The sequence below is a fragment of the Clupea harengus genome, chromosome 18 (genome assembly GCF_900700415.2).
Source record: "Clupea harengus chromosome 18, Ch_v2.0.2, whole genome shotgun sequence".
Classification (NCBI taxonomy): Eukaryota; Metazoa; Chordata; class Actinopteri; order Clupeiformes; family Clupeidae; genus Clupea; species Clupea harengus.
Window position 1 is genome coordinate 7295136 of NC_045169.1, and position 18629 is coordinate 7313764.

Consider the following 18629-nt stretch of genomic DNA (forward strand, 5'->3'; position numbering starts at 1 on the left):
TTTAATTACCAGTGCTCACCTTGGCAGGTGCTGTAATCCGCTGTACTTATGGGAGGTTTTAAACTGCTTCAACATGAAAAGGGGTGTCCAATAAGAGTTGATGCAATTAGACACATTACTGTGAATCTGATCCCTAAAGCTTCATTACACTTTTAAATTGACCTCACACTTAATTTACTTTAAATTAGTGCGGCTGTTCGGCTAATAGTAGTGCTGATGTGGGTTTACTAATGCATGCGGCTGTCACGACTGGTGACAACCAAAATTGGTTGTTGTGACACGATGGCTTATTTCCCAGTTGACTCATGCCAGAGTCATGAGTGTGTATATCCACATGTAGATTGGTTTCTTTGGGTGCCAGATGTGGATCTCCACACAAACTAAAACAAGGATCTTCTGCTTATTTGGTTCTCCACTTGAAGAATCGCTTCCTTACAATAGGTCTGACTAATGCCAGCATGTTACATGGTAAACTAGTGGTAGATTATTCACTGTTGTGTATATATATATTGATTTATTTATTTAAGCCTCGGGAAACACATTGAGGAATAAGACCCTCATTTACAATGGTGCCGAGGGAATGTATCCATATTTACCTGCAATCTAATTCACATCATCTCTCTAATGACTTCTGTAAACATGTGCTGACATTGTTCTCTTGGACAGGGAGGGTCTGGAGGGAATGAGTTACTAAGATGTGAATTTAGAATTGATGCCAGCTATGTGCCAATGCAGTATTCTTTAAAGATTAGTTTAGTGAACATCGAAAATGGCATTTTTTTTATCCTTAAACATTCTTCATATCTATGCATAGAAAAGATTTTTCCTTCTGCATGCCCACTAGCAGTTCTGAGAGGCTGTGGCAAGTGAAACAGTTTAGCCTGAAATGTTAATTATTAGGAAGAACACACAATTTCGCAAGTGAAGCAAAATCCACCTTCCTCTTCATCTGCCTCCCACACACACATTTTTGTCACACCCTCTGTTGTGTTCTGTGTGTGTGTGTGATGGTGTGCATGAATGTGTGTTTAAAGGGGAGTAATCTAGGGGGCTGGACTAACCCAGTGCAGGCTTGAACAGGAAGTATGTATGAAAGAGTTTGTCTCTAGCAAATCTGCACCCTTTCAGACACATCCTGAACAGCTCGTTCTCTTTTTCTGCCAAAAACAGCCATAAGGTAAGCGTACTGAATATTTTCAGATACTTTGTAAATGTTTTTCATGGGTCTTTCACCTACACTTTTAAAGTTCAGTATGTGCTTGTTTTTTTGTTTTTTTCTCTCTGTTCTTTCCATTAGTCACTCAACATGAGACGTTAGGGAGGAATGAACAGAACTTTTTCCTCCTCTTAACTTCTAGTTCTCCAAAGTCCTTCTCCTCTGTCCCTGCTCATGCTAGTCCGTCCAAGAAGGGATTTAACCACTGGCCTCTGTTTACGTGACACATGATATGTCTTTAAGCATTGTAACATTTGATACAAAAACAACCACATTAGGTACTACGTTACGTAACAATGATGCAATGTATTCTCACGTCATTCTTTCTTCTTGTCCTTCTTTCATTTGATCGATTAATTTGGTTAATTTCTCAAATATGGCCTAGGATAATGCCATCAGTGTCACTTCACCTCCCTCTCTGCCTCTCTCTCTCTCCCTCTGCCACGCTCGCTCTCTGTCATTCTTCATATTGTGTTTAGTCTTTACATTGTGGTCACTGTCACTGGATCAACATGAATGCTGGTTACAGTGCTGACCCAAGCTGCTATACTGCAGGCCCACTGACTCTTTCTCTCTCCCTCTCCCTCTGTCCCCCTATCTCTCTCTAGCTGCATCGCTCCACATCTCTCTCCAGGCCACACCCAGTGCCTGCATTTTTTCATTGTTGTGTGTGTGTCAGGGGGAGGCAGGATTGTAACTGTATGCCTAAATGTAGACATTCATATTTGTGTATGTCTCCTAACCATCTATGAGAGATAGAGGGAAATCTTACAACTGTGGAAAGAAAAGTGAATTAATTACCTCCCACAACTGAAAAAAATACTTTTAAAAAACTCTCAGGCTGAACTGACCCTTTCATTTAATTGAACAGCTCCTAATTTTTTATCCTTATATCCTGTTATTGCTTTTTTCTTTCTCTTATCCTATATTTTGCTGTTTGTTTTCCACTTACCCTGCTTTGCCTTTTATAACCTGTATTCTACTCTTTTTTCATGCTTTGTTCTTCTCTGTGGAGATGGAGCAGGGGATGGATGGCTGGGTGGGACAGGTGGGCAGTAATTATCACTGTGGTGTTTAGCATTTATCAGGAACCTGACTCTGCACCCCACCCCACCCCACCTCACCTCCCCCTAGCTACCCCACAGGGCGTCTTCTCCACACGGCCGCTCGTATTATCACCCTGGCTCCGGTTACTGCCACATATAAGCTAACCAGGCCAGGTGAAGACACCGGCGCGCACACACTCATACACAGTCACACTTAGACTCACACGGACGGTCACTCACTCACAGCTGGGCACAGGAATGGAGCAGGAGCCAGGTACCGGGCCGGAGCAGTTGGATGGGGTCATACAGTTAAGTGGAGCGGGGGGTGCGTTCGTTGTTTTCTTCAGTCATTCTGACTTGTATCTACATTCCGGGAAATACATCTGTGAGAGTCGGGTGGGGTACTATAACGTGTGACTTTTGTCGCGAGCGGCCTGTGTGCCTTAAACTCGTCTCTCTCGGCCGGTTTAGCGTCTCTGTCCTTCTCTGTTCAAATATTTAGTCCGTCTGCAGAATGCAGGCATTTCCCAGCCTTTCCTCCCCAAACCAATGAAATCATAACCGGTTGGTAGTTCAGTAGGTCATTGGAGGGTTATTAAATGTTAAGAAGGGGATGATATTTCAATAAAGTAGGCCGACAGTGCTGGCAAAATGCCCTGTGTTCTAGACTGGCATGAAGCAGGGCTTGTGTACTGTTGATTAAAAAATGAGATGAAAGGAAATCGGTTGACGTGCCTGAAAGCGTGTGCTGTGGTGGCTGACAGACGCCGTGGTTGGCCATGTAGCGTGAGAGAATTTCCGTTTTCTCTGTTTCTCTTCCTTCTCTCTCTGTCTGTTTCTCACTGCCTACTCCCCACTTTGTTGTCGGTCAATGTGATACTACTGACAGCTGTACTTCGAGGCTAAAATCCTGTAGGTAATCAGAAATGACAGTTCTACATTCTTCTTTTCTCCTTGCGATGTAGGTCTGACATGAAAGGTTTCATTAGGTCAGTGGGCAGGGATGGAAGCTTCTTTCAACACCAATCAACCAGTCCAATGATATTCTAACACTATAGGTCAAGTCAGGGGAATGTAGTTGTCCATCAGGGAAAGCCAGACTGACCATTTGCCTAAGCTTATTGTCCTTGAAATGTAGTAAATTGCATTGAAATTAATTTGCAGGGGTAAAAATTGCTTCATTCAAAACCTACCTCTTGCTAGTGAAGTTGACCCAATAAATGCATTGCCATAGCATCATTATTGTAACATGCTATAGCAGAGAAATGAATTACCTGGTTAGAGTCATCATTCTGTCACTGTGCTTGAAAACACTTTAATAACGCTTTTAATAACCTTTTGCCACAATCAGTCTGTAATGCCTGGAAATTAGAGTGGAATATCCAGCCACAGTTTTATATATATATATATATATATATATACTGCTTATCTGGTCCACTTGGTGAAATTGTATTGCTGACCATTTCACTACTTGTTTAAAACCAGAGACCTCCGGATAAGCCGTACTGATGATGCATTGTGACGGTGTTTGTTTGTTGTGCGGGTAGCCGTAAGTGAGATCCTGGTGCCCAAACGATTTGCATGCTGTTTACCAGCTCCTCTGTTGCAGCAGGCACTCAAATATACTGGCAATCAGGAGAGTAGTGTCAGTAATCAAAGAGCAATCCTAAAGTCACATACCATAAATGGGAGAAAGCAACAGCAAGACAGCGATGGAGACGGCAAGATGGAGAGTCTGATATTCACTTCAGTCTGTGTCACAGAGGCACAATTAGACATGCCTGCACATGTCTTGGTGTGTGGGTGTGTGTTGGTATTTAATGTGTTTTGTGGTGGATCGCAGCCAGTAAATGTGTCCCATGTGTCTTACATAGCAATAATGCAGTGCAACTTTCCTTCTCTCCTTCTTTCATTCTTTCATTCTTTCACCAGGCCTTGTTCTCCACTATTCTTTTTTCCTATCAGCACTCTGGCTGTTCTTCTGGGAATACACACAGCTATTTCCTCTGATTGTGGCTGTTCATTCCTGCTCCCTGTGGACATAACCCTGTGTGACTGCACCGTCTTCGGTAATGACTGCGGTTCGGTTGTGGCACAAACGTTTTTACACAAGCTCCAGTTGTTCATCTGTCCTTCACAGACCTCTGTTTTCACACTTGTGCTTAGACAAAAGGGGAATTATGTCTCAAGACAGCGTAAGAGCATTCTTTCTCTAGTTTTTGTGTGTGGTCATAATGATGCATTTTCTGTTGGCCCTACTCCTCAACTCTCCTCCATGTAAAAAGGGAAGTGGTTTTACACAATTGAATACAACAACACACTTCCTCATTTCATCCACTCTGCACTACTTTCCTCCCCTCATTTCCCCTTACCATTCTGCCTTTTTTCTCTCTTTCTCTCTCTTCCCACTCTTTATCTTATTTATTTTATCTCTCTCTTTTTCTCTTTCTCCATAGAATGCTCCATTTCCAACCGGCGCCAGGCCAGTTTGGGCCCGAGGTGCGAGAACCGGGCCTGATGGTTTGGCGTGTGGAGAAGATGAAGGCCGTTCTACTAGAACCGGCAGAGTTTGGCGCCTTCTTCAACGGAGACTCCTACCTGGTCCTGGAGCACCGCGGAGACCAGGGGGCAGACCTCCACATGTGGATAGGTAAGGCTGAGGGCTCATGCAGAGACTTGATTGAGATCACCACACCTTTAGGGATTCTATCCATATTGCTTGTGGCCTACTCTCATCTCATTCCAGGTTTAATACCCTTAAATAAGCCTTAATACTGAATTTGCCATGTGCCAATTTGTGATGTTCACTTGTGTTACAATAGTCTCTTCTCATGATGTGACTGGTGTCAGTCTCTCTTTGTTTACTTCAGTCAGCTGAGTCATGCAGTGTCACTCATTCAACAGGTAGAAAGGTCTTAAGGGCTCGTTGGATTTTGGTTCCCACTGAGCAAACATTTTTTTACTAAAAACTTTGTTGCTCTGTGTTGTTAGTTTCTGTGAATCAAAGCATCTGCTTGTTAAATATGCAAATGATCCATGTTTGGTGGATCAGCGTTAAAGTGAAACATGAAAATGCTAAGATGAAACTTAAAAGACAAAAAAGAATGACAAAATAGGGAGGAAGGGCGTAGTAAGTGTATGTATCATTGGATGGGGTAGCGGTTATTTTGGCTCAGCAGAGTGGGGAGATGAACAGATAGTGTGAGAGGAAGGAGAGGCAGAATAAACAGATAGGGAGAGAGGAAGGAGAGGCAGAATAGCTCCCTTTTGCTCTACTTATCTCCACTTCACTGATGGAGCCTCAGGTGAATGGTTCACTAAGCCCTCTGACACACAGGAGTGGATGAGTGTGTGTGTGTGTGTGTGTGTGCATGTGTGTGTGTGAGTGTGTGCGCACGTGTGAATGTGTGTGTGTACGCATGTGTGTGTGTGTTTGTGTGCCTGCGTGAGCCCTGACTATTGACCAGTGACAGACAAGCGGACCAAAGGCTTAGTCATGACAGACTGCATTATGAGCGACGGGGGCAATTAAGGGATGACAATGAAAGAGTGAGAGAGAGAGGGAGAGGGAGTGAAAGAGAAGGAGACAGAGAGGATAGAGGGATGAAGTGGGGAAGAGTCCCAGGGGAAAAAGGGAAGGGCGGGTTTTGTGCCGGGGCCCATTAAAGATTCAGCAGGGCTGTTGCAGAGCTCCAGTGTGGCTGTAGTTTCCACCATGTATCCGGTGCTTGGGTAACACTAAGCTGGTTGCCAGCGTGTGGACACCCCCATTGAACCATCTGCTCTAAGAGGGCCTTCTGATTGACCCCCTCCGACCCCCTCACTCCTGTCCTCCTCAGCCCCTCACCATCATGACAGCACTCTTTCTCTCACTCGCTCGCCCTCTTTATCGTCCACTGTCACTCCTTTTCTCTCCCATCAAGTTTTTTTTTCTTCTGAACTTGGCACTGTTGCATCCACAATCTGTGAGTGAGTGAGTGAGTGAGTGAGTGAGTGAGTGAGTGAGTGAGTGAGTGAGTGAGTGAGTGAGTGAGTGAGTGAGTTTTTCCATTCCTCTCGATGATCCTTTCAGTTTCTTTTTTTCTGTTTTTGTTGTCAAATCTATCAATTTTTTGACCCTCGTCCCCTTCTGCTGAATCATGATATTCATCTCTACTACTTATGCCTTATTGTTTTCCTTTCTATCTTACATCTTCTCTTCTTTCTCATCTCTCTCCCTTCCCTGTAAAGACCACAGAAACATACAAACTAGGCCTGCAGTGACACGAGGGAACATCTGTCCGTCCTACTTTCCCTATGCATTCCCTCCCTTTCTTCTCTTCCCCCTTGTCAAACTGAGGCTCTCTCTCTCCATTTCTACCCCTCCTCAGGTGAGAAGTCGTCTCGCGATGAGCAGGTGGCCTGCGCCATGTTGGCTACGCAGCTGGACAACTTCCTGGGTGGAGACCCCGTCCAGCACCGGCATGTCCAGGGCTACGAGTCGCCGGAGTTCATGAACCTCTTCCCCCGAGGGGTCAGCTATAAGGTGAGAGGACAGAGGTGTGCATCTGACCTGCCTCATAAAAAAAATCCATTGTGTGTGCAAGTCCTTCTGTTAGCCTGTTGTGATGAATCACCTTTGCCTGCCCATCAGACAGTCTCTTTGTAGCTGTAGATAATGATGCACCACACATTTTTGACGGCTGCGCAATGCACACTGTTTCACAAAAAAAGTGGTAAAGACATTAAATGGACAGCACCAGGTCGAGGTTAATTAGTGAATGGTTTGGTTAAAGCAGACTAATAGCATTGTCGAGCAATCCCTTTAAACTCACTGCGTCAGACGAGATTACAATGTAAGAAGATGGCTATAGAATGCCCTAGTCTTATCCCCTCGAAACTGACTGTAATATTGTTAATGTGATGTGATTTTTGGCTTTAAAAAAAAGTGTGTTGCTCACTTAGATTCCATAACAAGCAAACATTATTTCTGTCGAGATCAATAGGCCTAACTATAGGACTAGAATGTGAACATGTGAAATAGATTCAATTTAACAGGCTAACAAATTCGTCAAATGGAAAAAGTTTGCAACTTCGGATCTAGGTACTGAAACGAAAAATGCATCTTGCTGAAATCTTAAATATGTCAGCAGACCCTCTGACACTTGCTGTGGTGTGAATTGAGGGAGCAGAAGAGATCAGCTCTTTTTCCCATGGAATTTAAAGTGTTCGGATGGAAACTTGGGGTTTTCTTCTAGCTGCTTTCTCTCCTTTCCCCATTAGCATTGCCTACGTATCGCATGGTGACGTGAAAGAATGATGTTAAGCTTTTACTGCAACAGCCTGTTAGGTTTGTCTCCGGTACTGGTATTCAACGTTAATAAGATTGAAATCCTTTACATGGCTATTTTTACTTAGAATTAGTGAATGAAAACCTGTTCAGCTGAGCACTGGATCAACAGGAGAGAGTGGACATATAAAGGTATTAATTTGCGTAACATGAGGCTACTGGTGACTATATGTGTAGATAATAATAATAATAGTAATAATAATAATAATATTATTTCATTTAATTTATAGCGCACTCTACATTCATCTGAATCTCAGAGTGCTAGATCTGTGATGATATATCCCAGAGACAGGGAAAGAAACTGATGCGTAAAACACAAGAGCAGCAGTGACCCGTAGCCTACCTGAATTTATTGGGGTATGTATTAGACAGGAACAGGGGGTTGCCAGCTATGTGTATGTTGATGAATTTGAACACCTGGACCAACCTGAATGCAATATCTTTCTGCACTCTGTCGGGCCAAGAAAGGAGATATTTTGTGGGAAATGCGCTGGTGTGGCACAGAATTTCTTCTTCTGCCTTCTCTGCTAATTAGACAACAGTATGTGAACAGAAATAACTAGAAATCCTATAGTGTATTTACATAATTTGTTTACTGCTGGCCGAGCATTTAATTCAAGCCGTACAAATTAGACTACCTCTCCCCAGACGCCCAAGTGTTTCAAGGGGTTTAACCTTCTAAACAAACATTTTAATCTTTTTCAAAAACCTTCCAGGATATGTGTTAACTTCGAAGATATCCAAGATAGATTAACTTTGTAAAAACATAACACATTTGCTCCTGATTCCTGGCTAATACAGAAATATGTAGACATAGTGTACCACTCTTCCGATAAAGGGAATGTAATATTTTTTTATAAATCAAACTTGGGTCGTGATGGTTTGTGATTGGTGCATGCAACTGCTCCCTGTCAGAGAAGAATATGTCACTACACCTATAGCCAAAATCCACACCTCGGCAGAGTTTCGTATATCGCCGGATATCGCCCAGTGATTCATATCCCCTTCCTGTAAAGTGGAACACTTAGACTCAGACTTTCTCTGGTGTTATCAGAGAAGTTGGTGGATCTGCATGTGAAACCTTTCTCTCTCCCTTGATGCGCATCATTGTAAAGAATCAAACCTTGTTCCTGATTTTTATAACCATTGCCAGACTAAAGTCTCCATATTTGTGGTATAAAATTCCATCAATACTAACCATACTATATAGTGCCATAGTACAGCCTAGTATACTAAGAAAACAAATGTTCAGTGAAGCTTCAGTACCAGGATACTTAACTACAAGGCAAGAAGTAGCTTTAAAGAAGCTTTAAAAGGGCTGCAATACCTTCACTCAAGACACTCCATCTTCCAACAATGACAGTTTCCTAATGGTTCCTGTGGTTAATGTAGCTATGTTTTCTGCTGTGTTGCCTAGGTTACAGATTATGTTTCCTACAAGCATGTTGAGGACATGGCCTTGACACTGTGTGTAATTAAGCTAAGACAGGTTATGGGACAGGTGGCAGGGGTCACTAAGGGGTTAGTTTACACTTTCCAGAAGGTGTGAACTACTTTTAGTGTGAAGAGTGTTGTGGTAAAGGCTATCAAGAGGCACACCTATGATGAATGGATGATGAGGGGAATAGGACATTGGTTGGGTTTGTATTAGCCGAGTGTTTTCTTAAAAGTGGTGACAATACAGTAAAATGTCAAAGTAAAATAAATACATAAATGCTATACAAGCTGGATTTCATTAACTCATGTTCCTGCTTAAGCACAAACTCTGTCTCTCAGTTTCAAATGTTTTACTTCCATTATTGCTCATGATATTTTGGATGATGACAGCCTTCTTGGTAAACAACCAAGACATTCAACATTTTGAACCACAGCAGTGGGCACAAATGTATTAGTCACTTTCCTGTCCAACGTCCTCCTTCTTGACACTTCTTGACTTCCTGTCTTTTTACATGGTCACGTAGGTGGTGCCTGTGAGTGTGTTCATGTTAACGGCCTGACTCTCCCTCATGTCTTTGATGAGCAGAGATACTTTCAGAATTTGTTTGTGAATTTGATCTGGAGCTTGAAAAGCATTCATGTTTTGATTTTGTGTTAGGTCTGTGCTTAAAACTATTTACTCTTTTTATCTTTTCTGTTAATGATGTCTTGGGGTTTCACGTAAAAAAATTCATCTTTAAATTAAATTTAGTTAGTTTATAGTAATAGTTAACTCATGAATTTACAAACATTATCATATAATGGTACTACTATCTCTAAATTACTGTTTCACAATTTATGAGATTTAAAACATGGGCTAACTAAAGGACCTCTTAAAGTCTGAACATTAAAGTTCTGTTTTCAGCCTTCTTTACAAAAGTTTCAAATGTGGCAATACTCAATAAAACAAATAAAACAATAATAATAAAATAATAAAACAAGTTCACCATTGCAGGCCTGAAGAAAAAGACATGACACCTTAATCAGTAGGGGTGGGTTTCGCCACAGAGGTGAGGATACTATCCGATCGTGATATTTGGGCCACGATACGATATTATTGCGATTCTTTACATTTTACGATAAAGCAAGTATTGTGATTAGATTCTGCAAACACACTGCAGTTTATTTATCCCATGTATTATTAAAATGCATTATAAATCATAAAGAAAATAACAATTAATCTCACATGAATCTTACCATTCAATTATCAAACTCCTGCTGTTTTAAACACATGCATACATGACACAGTGAGTCTATGGACTACGGTACTTTTTTGTTTAATGGGAGTGTCTGCAGCCATCTCGAGGTGGTTCATTTGATCTCGACTCTGACTTTCTTTCCGATTTCCGCTGTGACGCATGAATAAGGTTGTGCAACATTTTTGGTTTTCAGAAGCAATCTTCAGAGTAGATGTATGTACCAAAATAACGTTTAAAATCATAATCTTGATGCTTGGCGTGGTAATACACTTCATCAATGTTTTTCTCCCACCTCTATTAATCAGTAATAGCATGGTCACACGTGCACACAGGGCCTGTGCAGGAGATTCTATATATCTCTAATATCTCCAATAGAAAACGTCAGGGCATTTATATTGTGCTTTTGACAACACAAAACTGACTTTCTTTTACTAAAATTGAGAATATATAAATCTGTAAAAAAGATGGGAGATCCTACTCACTGGCATTTTTATATAGAGAGGACATGTATCAATAAGATTTGCCATTGACTTGAAGTGATAAAGTAAACAAGCCTTGGCAGTGTGATGTTCACCACACATTGATGACAAACAACCGGTACTTCCTGTAATTGAATGAAGAACGCATTTCCTTTATTGCTGACTAGCTAAGGTCAGGCTACACCAACAACTACAGTAAGCACTGATCAAATCTTGCTAGCTTGCGAATTTATGTCACTCAAAAAACCTTATTACTTTGATTCGCATTGGTCAAATGCAATGGTGTTTTGATATAGTATAGTTGAGTAACAGTTTTCTATCACATTTATGGTTAGAAATATTTTACAAATTAACTTTGGGTATTTCCAGACATTTTTGCGCGTACGTTTCTGAAGTTCTTAAATCCTCCATCTCGAGCTGAAAAACAAGGTGATGTTTACAAATAATTCCAAGATTAGGCTGTAGACCAATCTTCCAACTACCAATACAGCCCGGCCCATTGATAATGGCTCCACATCAAAAGCGCGCAATGGGGAAAATACTAACTATTATCGACGAGCAGACTGGCCACTATTTTTCTAAAGGTTGCAATCAGTTATTCACTGATTAACTTATAAATGATCACTAATGAATTTAACCAGGTAGCATTTGGTACGTGCTTCTATAACCGCTGGCTCAGGGCCGTTTCTATCAGATAAAGAACAACATGCTGCACATTTGTCTCATTCATATCTCTTCCACACCATGCAACCTCATGTGTTTAACTGGAAAATTCTCTGCCATTCTGCAAGATAAAAAATTTGCATGAAGGTGAGAAATCAGCATGGTTAGGTGGATTTTAAGGTGGTCCAAACTACATCTCCCCTCTCTTTCTTTCTTTCTCTCTCTCTCTCCCAGGAAGGAGGAGTGGAGTCTGGTTTTAGGAGAGCTCAGTCCGGTTCGGGTCCTATCCAGAGGTTGTACCAGATCAAAGGCAAGCGGAACATCCGAGCCAAAGAGGTGGAGCTTAGCTGGAGCAGCTTCAACAAAGGGGACTGCTTCATCCTGGACCTGGGGAATGTAAGGACACAGGGGTTCTGTCTGACTGTCATTACTAAGGGAATGCATGTCTTCATGCCTCATTGGCAGAATTGCTAGCAACATTTGCCTACATGCGCACAGACTAAGAAATAAATGTTCAATTCTTCTGATTCTGACGTTCCAAGCATTTCTTCTGAGGATATCACCATGGGAACAGGGTCATGTGGAGTTCTCTAGTGTGCCAGGCCACCAGTCACAACATGCAAATGCAAAAATCATGTCTCCAATGGCAGGTGACTTTAACGTATTTTTTTTATTTTAATTTCGAAATGTTTATTAAGGAAATTGCTTCTACTTTCATGGCTTCCAGACCATTGTGTCCTGGATTGGCTCGCAGGCAAACATCTTTGAGAAGCAGAAGGTACGAGAGATCGCCACACTGATTCGTGACACAGAGCGACACGGCAAAGCCCAGATCACCAACATCACAGAGGGAGAAGAGCCGCAAGAGATGCTGGAGGTGCTCTTCCTGCGAGACAATCTCTCAATCCTACTTTTTGTCAATCTCTCTATCTTCACTGTAGCGATGGTTACTCCACAGATCACGACGCGACTTTGTAGATTATTTTGTGTGGATACAGCGCTCTGTTTGCTACCTTAGATATGATAGCCATACTTTTAGGCAGTTATTAAAGATATGAATATTACAATATCACGTCTAATGTGTGGCTTGTTAACAGCCATTTAGAAAATCTTGTATTGACTAACATTCATGGGACATTCATGACCCCCTTGTGTCTGCCTCTTGTCACTTGTGATTGACAGGTGCTGGGTCCAGTGCCAGAGCTCACAGAGAGCACTCCAGAGGAGGACAGCAAAGCAGATGTCTCTAATTCCGCCTCCCTCTACAAGGTAAGCAACTCCCTTCTCAACAAAGTTTTCCATACTGTAGATATTGATTGTGTATTGGGATGGATATTGGGACTATTTGGTGATTGAGGAAGCCATTTAGGTTTACACATACATGTGCATCAATATTCCCCTTCGGCATGCACCTTATTCAGGAAATGATTCCGGGCAGCATCTTATTTTATGTCCAACCACAAACATATGCAGAATATGAATGTATTGAATGGTTCTATAAATATATATCGCAAGTTCAAATACTTTTGTTTTGTTATCGTGCGTAGAAGGGCTTTGTTAGAAGGCATGGATTAGGATTATTTGTGTTCCTGTAGGTGTCTGATGCAACAGGGTCGATGAAGCTCTCCAAAGTATCTGAGAAAAGCCCATTTGCCAAGGACCTCCTGCTGCGCGATGACTGCTTTATTCTTGACAATGGAACCAATGGGAAGATTTTTGTGTGGAAAGGTTTGATAAATGCTTCCCTCTATACATTAAAATTTCCCCTAAGATTGAGTGACATGAGTCTATAATAAATGCTAAAAATGTCACAATAATGTTTCATGTAATGCAATGTAGTGAATAGTGACAGTAGGTAGCTTCTGAGTTTTGTTTGATTTTTTGCTAATTTCAACACATTTTGATCAACAGGAAATGCTGCCAATGCTGAGGAGAAGCGGGAAGCTCTGAAGATGGCTGATGACTTCATTCAGCAAATGAACTACCAAAGAATGAAAACTCAGGTCAGTGAAGGCCAGTGGTATCGGACAGGCTGCACAGGATACATGGTGATCTCTGTGCTGTGTATAATGTGCCATTAATTGTATAAATTATTAAAAGTTAGCCTGATTATCTTAATCAGATATATTATGTTGAATAGTTTCCCGTTGTAGAATTAAGCATTCATATTTCTGCATTAGTGACATTCAGCTATGTAAAAAATATCCCACATTTGCTTCATAAAAACATGAATACAGCACGAGATGTATCTTCCAAAACACACCAATACAGTCATCTTTATTTCTGTCATCTGCTTTTACACCACAAGCCGTCAAGTGCAGCTATTAAAGTGTGCAGGTGTGTAGCAGGTCTGAATCGCCGCGTTAGTGTCTTTACTGTGTGTTTCCTGTAGGTGGAGATCCTACCGCAGGGCAGAGAGACCGTCATATTCAAGCAGTTCTTCCACAACTGGAACTAAACCGCCCCTGGCTGCACAACAATCCAAGCTTATATTGCACTCATTCAAAATGTTAAATAATGTCAAAATAATAATACCAGCATTTCTGCCGTTGTCTGGTCTGGTATGACGAGTAAATTGTATGTGTCAGCACTCCAAAGCCCAAATGTATTTTGAGGTTTACAATTTATGTATATATTGAGAATGAGCAGGGACGACAATTGTGTGAACATGTTGGCAAGTGTTACATTGTCAAGCTGAAGTTCAATGCAGTAGAGGTGAACTGAGCTACACTCCTGTGTATGCCACAGTATCACAATGCAGCAACTGCTTGACTCACTTCAACTGCCACTCAGTTTCACAATTATCGATTAAAGTTGTTGTTCAGGTTATTGAAACGTCCTACTGCATTAAAGCCAAGAATATTTCACACAGTTAATGGCTATGCCTGTCTTTTTGTCATAACCGTCTCATATATTTTTTTTTTCATGGGAGTTTTCAGTACAACATCCAGAATTTATATTTACATTTACATTTATGCATAACTTTCAATTGAGGAACAACAATCGGTACAAAGTTAGGAAACCCGTTGAGAATACCTGTGAAATATCATTAAACATTTGTTACATACACGTACATACACATAAGTACACTTACATGGATTTAAATCTTGTTTATTTCAAGTAATTAGTGGCACTTCTGCAGTTATGGGCAACCTGTAGACTACTAAACACATACAAATGACGATGGTGAGAGAGAGTTCCTTTGTGTGGATGAATGGCCTACGGTGTTGCAGTACTCTAGAAAGTTTTTTTTTTTTTCTCCGGCCTGATCAGAATCAGAATTGTTTTTTTTTTCAAGTAAGTTTACGCCTATCAGGAATTTGCTTTGGCATATTGGTGCAGACAATAAACATCAAACATAATAAGTACTACAGAACATAAGAAAAACAATATATACAAAATATAAAAAATACTTACAGAATATGAAATGCCTAGAGGGCCTAGAGAGAGGTGAGTTTGCTTGGCTCCACGGCAAGTAAGTTGTTGGCATACCTGTAGCCACACCGGGAGACTCCCACATAGGTGACTCAAACGCCATTGCATTTACACAAACCACACGGGATGCCAGGAGCTGGAAGCAATAAGCTGGGAGAGTAGCTTGATATGTAACATTGTAGAGGTCAACAACCTTTAAACCTAAATGGTCCGGATGTTTTTAATATGCTTCATCTCTTTGCAGTTGTTGACCTCTCATCCATTTCCTTATCAGGTAACACACCTCTGCCACTGAGCTCTTACGCCCTGTGGGTTTGTCTGAGGCTACTAAAGCATTTCATACCCAACACGGTGGCAGACGTTTGGTAATCGTCTCCATGACAATCATATTTACAAATAAAAGGCCCCGAGAAGATATAAGCCAATGACATTTCAGTCTAGAGTCCTGATTCATTGAGGGAGTGAGTGTCAATCAGGGGCAGTGATCAGCAAAAGACTAATGAAATTAACATCTCTGAAAGTAGGAAAACACAAACGCACAAATAGAAATTGTGTCAAAGATGCTTACTCTTTCACCTCGAGGGTAATCAACAGCCATAGAGTTTACGTAACAACCAGTAAAGCCATCATTCTTAACAGCGCAGCTGGAATGTTGATTAGGATTGTTGTAGTCGGAATGTTTATATCCAGGTTATTGAACAAAATCGGGTTTAGTAGGCGTGGATGCCATGACTATGATGTGAATGCCATCGGGATGAATACCGTTTTCAACAGTGGATAAGAACCATAGATATTGGATATTGAATAAAAGGAAGTACATTTCATGGGGATTTCAAGACAGCAACAAAGAAGTATTTGAACTATTAAACAGTTTAGATTAATCAATTTAGATGTAGTAGTAGTAGTTTATGGGGCAAAGTGACTAGTTTTATTTCAAGGTTATCAGGAAACCTTTAAGGAAATATCACGATGAATCTAGCATAGGCGTCAAATCCAGAGTTATCAAGCCCTCCTGTTTAGGGTGGTGCGTCACTACAGACTGGATGACGACAGAAAGTTGTCATGGATTGAACTGTGCTTAATGTGTCTGTGGTACTGTTGCTAATGGAGACTAATAGGGGAAAGGTCAGGAAAGTCAGTCTAGAGTCCTGATTCATTGAGGGAGTGAGTGTGTGTCAATCAGGGGCAGTGATCAGCAAAAGACTAATGAAATTAACATCTCTGAAAGTAGGAAAACACAAACGCACAAATAGACACAAACATATACACACATGTGCGTGCAGGCGTTTGTGTCATATCAGCCGAGAGGGCCAGTCTGGAACCAGTTTTTATGTTGGAGCAGTTATATATTGTCATTGTTGCTGTTAAACCTTATGACATTAAGGTGAGGTATGTATAAAACTGCAATCCACACTCACAAACATCCAAACGTCACCCATATACTATACACTTAATCAAGTGGCAATTTGTCAGCATGGTTTTCAAAACTGACTGATTTAACACTGAATAAAATAATTTACTTTACTGCATTGCAGTTCAATGGATGGCAGGTGGCAGACCTTTGGTAATCGTCTCCATGACAATCATATTTACAAATAAAAGTCCCAGAGAAGGTAGAAGCCAATGACATTTCAATGGTATTGAAACAAAACGAGAATGGGTTATTAGGTAAAGATCTGATGGATCTTCAAACTTGGACTACTAGACCATTTGTTGCATGAGGTCATCTGCCTGGAAGACCTCAGAATCCAAATAGAAATTGTGTCAAAGATGCTTACTCTTTCACTTCGAGGGTAATCAACAGCCATAGAGTTTACGCAACAACCAGTAAAGCCATCATTCTTAACGGCGCAGCTGGAATGTTGATTAGGATTGTTGTGGTTGGATTGTTTATATCCAGGTTATTGAACAAAATCGGGTTTAGTAGGCGTTGATGCCATGACTATGATGTGAATGCCATCGGGATGAATACCGTTTTCAACAGTGGATAAGAACCATAGATATTGGATATTGAATAAAAGGAAGTACATTTCATGGGGATTTCAAGACAGTAACAAAGAAGTATTTGAACTATTAAACAGTTTAGATTCATCAATTTAGATGTAGTAGTAGTAGTTTATGGGGCAAAGTGACTAGTTTTATTTCAAGGTTATCAGGAAACCTTTAAGGAAATATCACGATGAATCTAGCATAGGCGTCAAATCCAGAGTTATCAAGCCCTCCTGATTAGGGTGGTGCGTCACTACAGACTGGATGACGACAGAAAGTTGTCATGGATTGAACTGTGCTTAATGTGTCTGTGGTACTGTTGCTAATGGAGACTAATAGGGGAAAGGTCAGGAAAGTCAGTCTAGAGTCCTGATTCATTGAGGGAGTGAGTGTCAATCAGGGGCAGTGATCAGCAAAAGACTAATGAAATTAACATCTCTGAAAGTAGGAAAACACAAACGCACAAATAGACACAAACATATACACACATGTGCGTGCAGGCGTTTGTGTCATATCAGCCGAGAGGGCCAGTCTGGAACCAGTTTTTATGTTGGAGTAGTTATATATTGTCATTGTTGCTGTTAAACCTTATGACATTAAGGTGAGGTATGTATAAAACTGCAATCCACACTCACAAACATCCAAACGTCACCCATATACTATACACTTAATCAAGTGGCAATTTGTCAGCATGGTTTTCAAAACTGACTGATTTAACACTGAATAAAATAATTGACTTTACTGCATTGCAGTTCAATGGATGGCAGGTGGCAGACCTTTGGTAATCGTCTCCATGACAATCATATTTACAAATAAAAGTCCCAGAGAAGGTAGAAGCCAATGACATTTCAATGGTATTGAAACAAAACGAGAATGGGTTATTAGGTAAAGATCTGATGGATCTTCAAACTTGGACTACTAGACCATTTGTTGCATGAGGTCATCTGCCTGGAAGACCTCAGAATCCAAATAGAAATTGTGTCAAAGATGCTTACTCTTTCACTTCGAGGGTAATCAACAGCCATAGAGTTTACGCAACAACCAGTAAAGCCATCATTCTTAACGGCGCAGCTGGAATGTTGATTAGGATTGTTGTGGTTGGATTGTTTATATCCAGGTTATTGAACAAAATCGGGTTTAGTAGGCGTTGATGCCATGACTATGATGTGAATGCCATCGGGATGAATACCGTTTTCAACAGTGGATAAGAACCATAGATATTGGATATTGAATAAAAGGAAGTACATTTCATGGGGATTTCAAGACAGTAACAAAGAAGTATTTGAACTATTAAACAGTTTAGATTCATCAATTTAGATGTAGTAGTAGTAGTTTATGGGGCAAAGTGACTAGTTTTATTTCAAGGTTATCAGGAAACCTTTAAGGAAATATCACGATGAATCTAGCATAGGCGTCAAATCCAGAGTTATCAAGCCCTCCTGTTTAGGGTGGTGCGTCACTACAGACTGGATGACGACAGAAAGTTGTCATGGATTGAACTGTGCTTAATGTGTCTGTGGTACTGTTGCTAATGGAGACTAATAGGGGAAAGGTCAGGAAAGTCAGTCTAGAGTCCTGATTCATTGAGGGAGTGAGTGTCAATCAGGGGCAGTGATCAGCAAAAGACTAATGAAATTAACATCTCTAAAAGTAGGAAAACACAAATGCACAAATAGACACAAACATATACACACATGTGTGTGCATAAGTTTGTGTCAAATCAGCCTCAGATAGGTCTACATCAATTCATCCACAGTTCAGTGGATGAATTGATGTAGACCTATCTGAGTAAATAGG

At 40.9% G+C, this 18629-nt stretch overlaps 1 protein-coding gene across 2 annotated transcripts; it reads left to right on the top strand.

The window, feature by feature from the left end:
- Positions 1-1072: 1072 nt before the first annotated feature.
- capgb (capping protein (actin filament), gelsolin-like b) lies at positions 1073-14279 on the top strand. Of its 2 annotated transcripts, none has more exons than XM_031585301.2 (9): positions 1073-1177; positions 4719-4912; positions 6633-6787; positions 11643-11804; positions 12136-12285; positions 12591-12677; positions 13004-13136; positions 13320-13411; positions 13801-14279. In XM_031585301.2, the coding sequence occupies exons 2-9, from the start codon at positions 4720-4722 to the stop codon at positions 13864-13866; spliced, it is 1038 nt and encodes a 345-aa protein (XP_031441161.1). In that variant the 5' UTR covers positions 1073-1177; position 4719; the 3' UTR covers positions 13867-14279. The 2 variants fall into 2 exon arrangements, with proteins under 2 accessions (XP_031441161.1, XP_012690911.1); XM_012835457.3 differs by lacking the exon at positions 1073-1177 and adding an exon at positions 2422-2570.
- The last annotated feature ends 4350 nt before the right edge of the window (positions 14280-18629 follow it).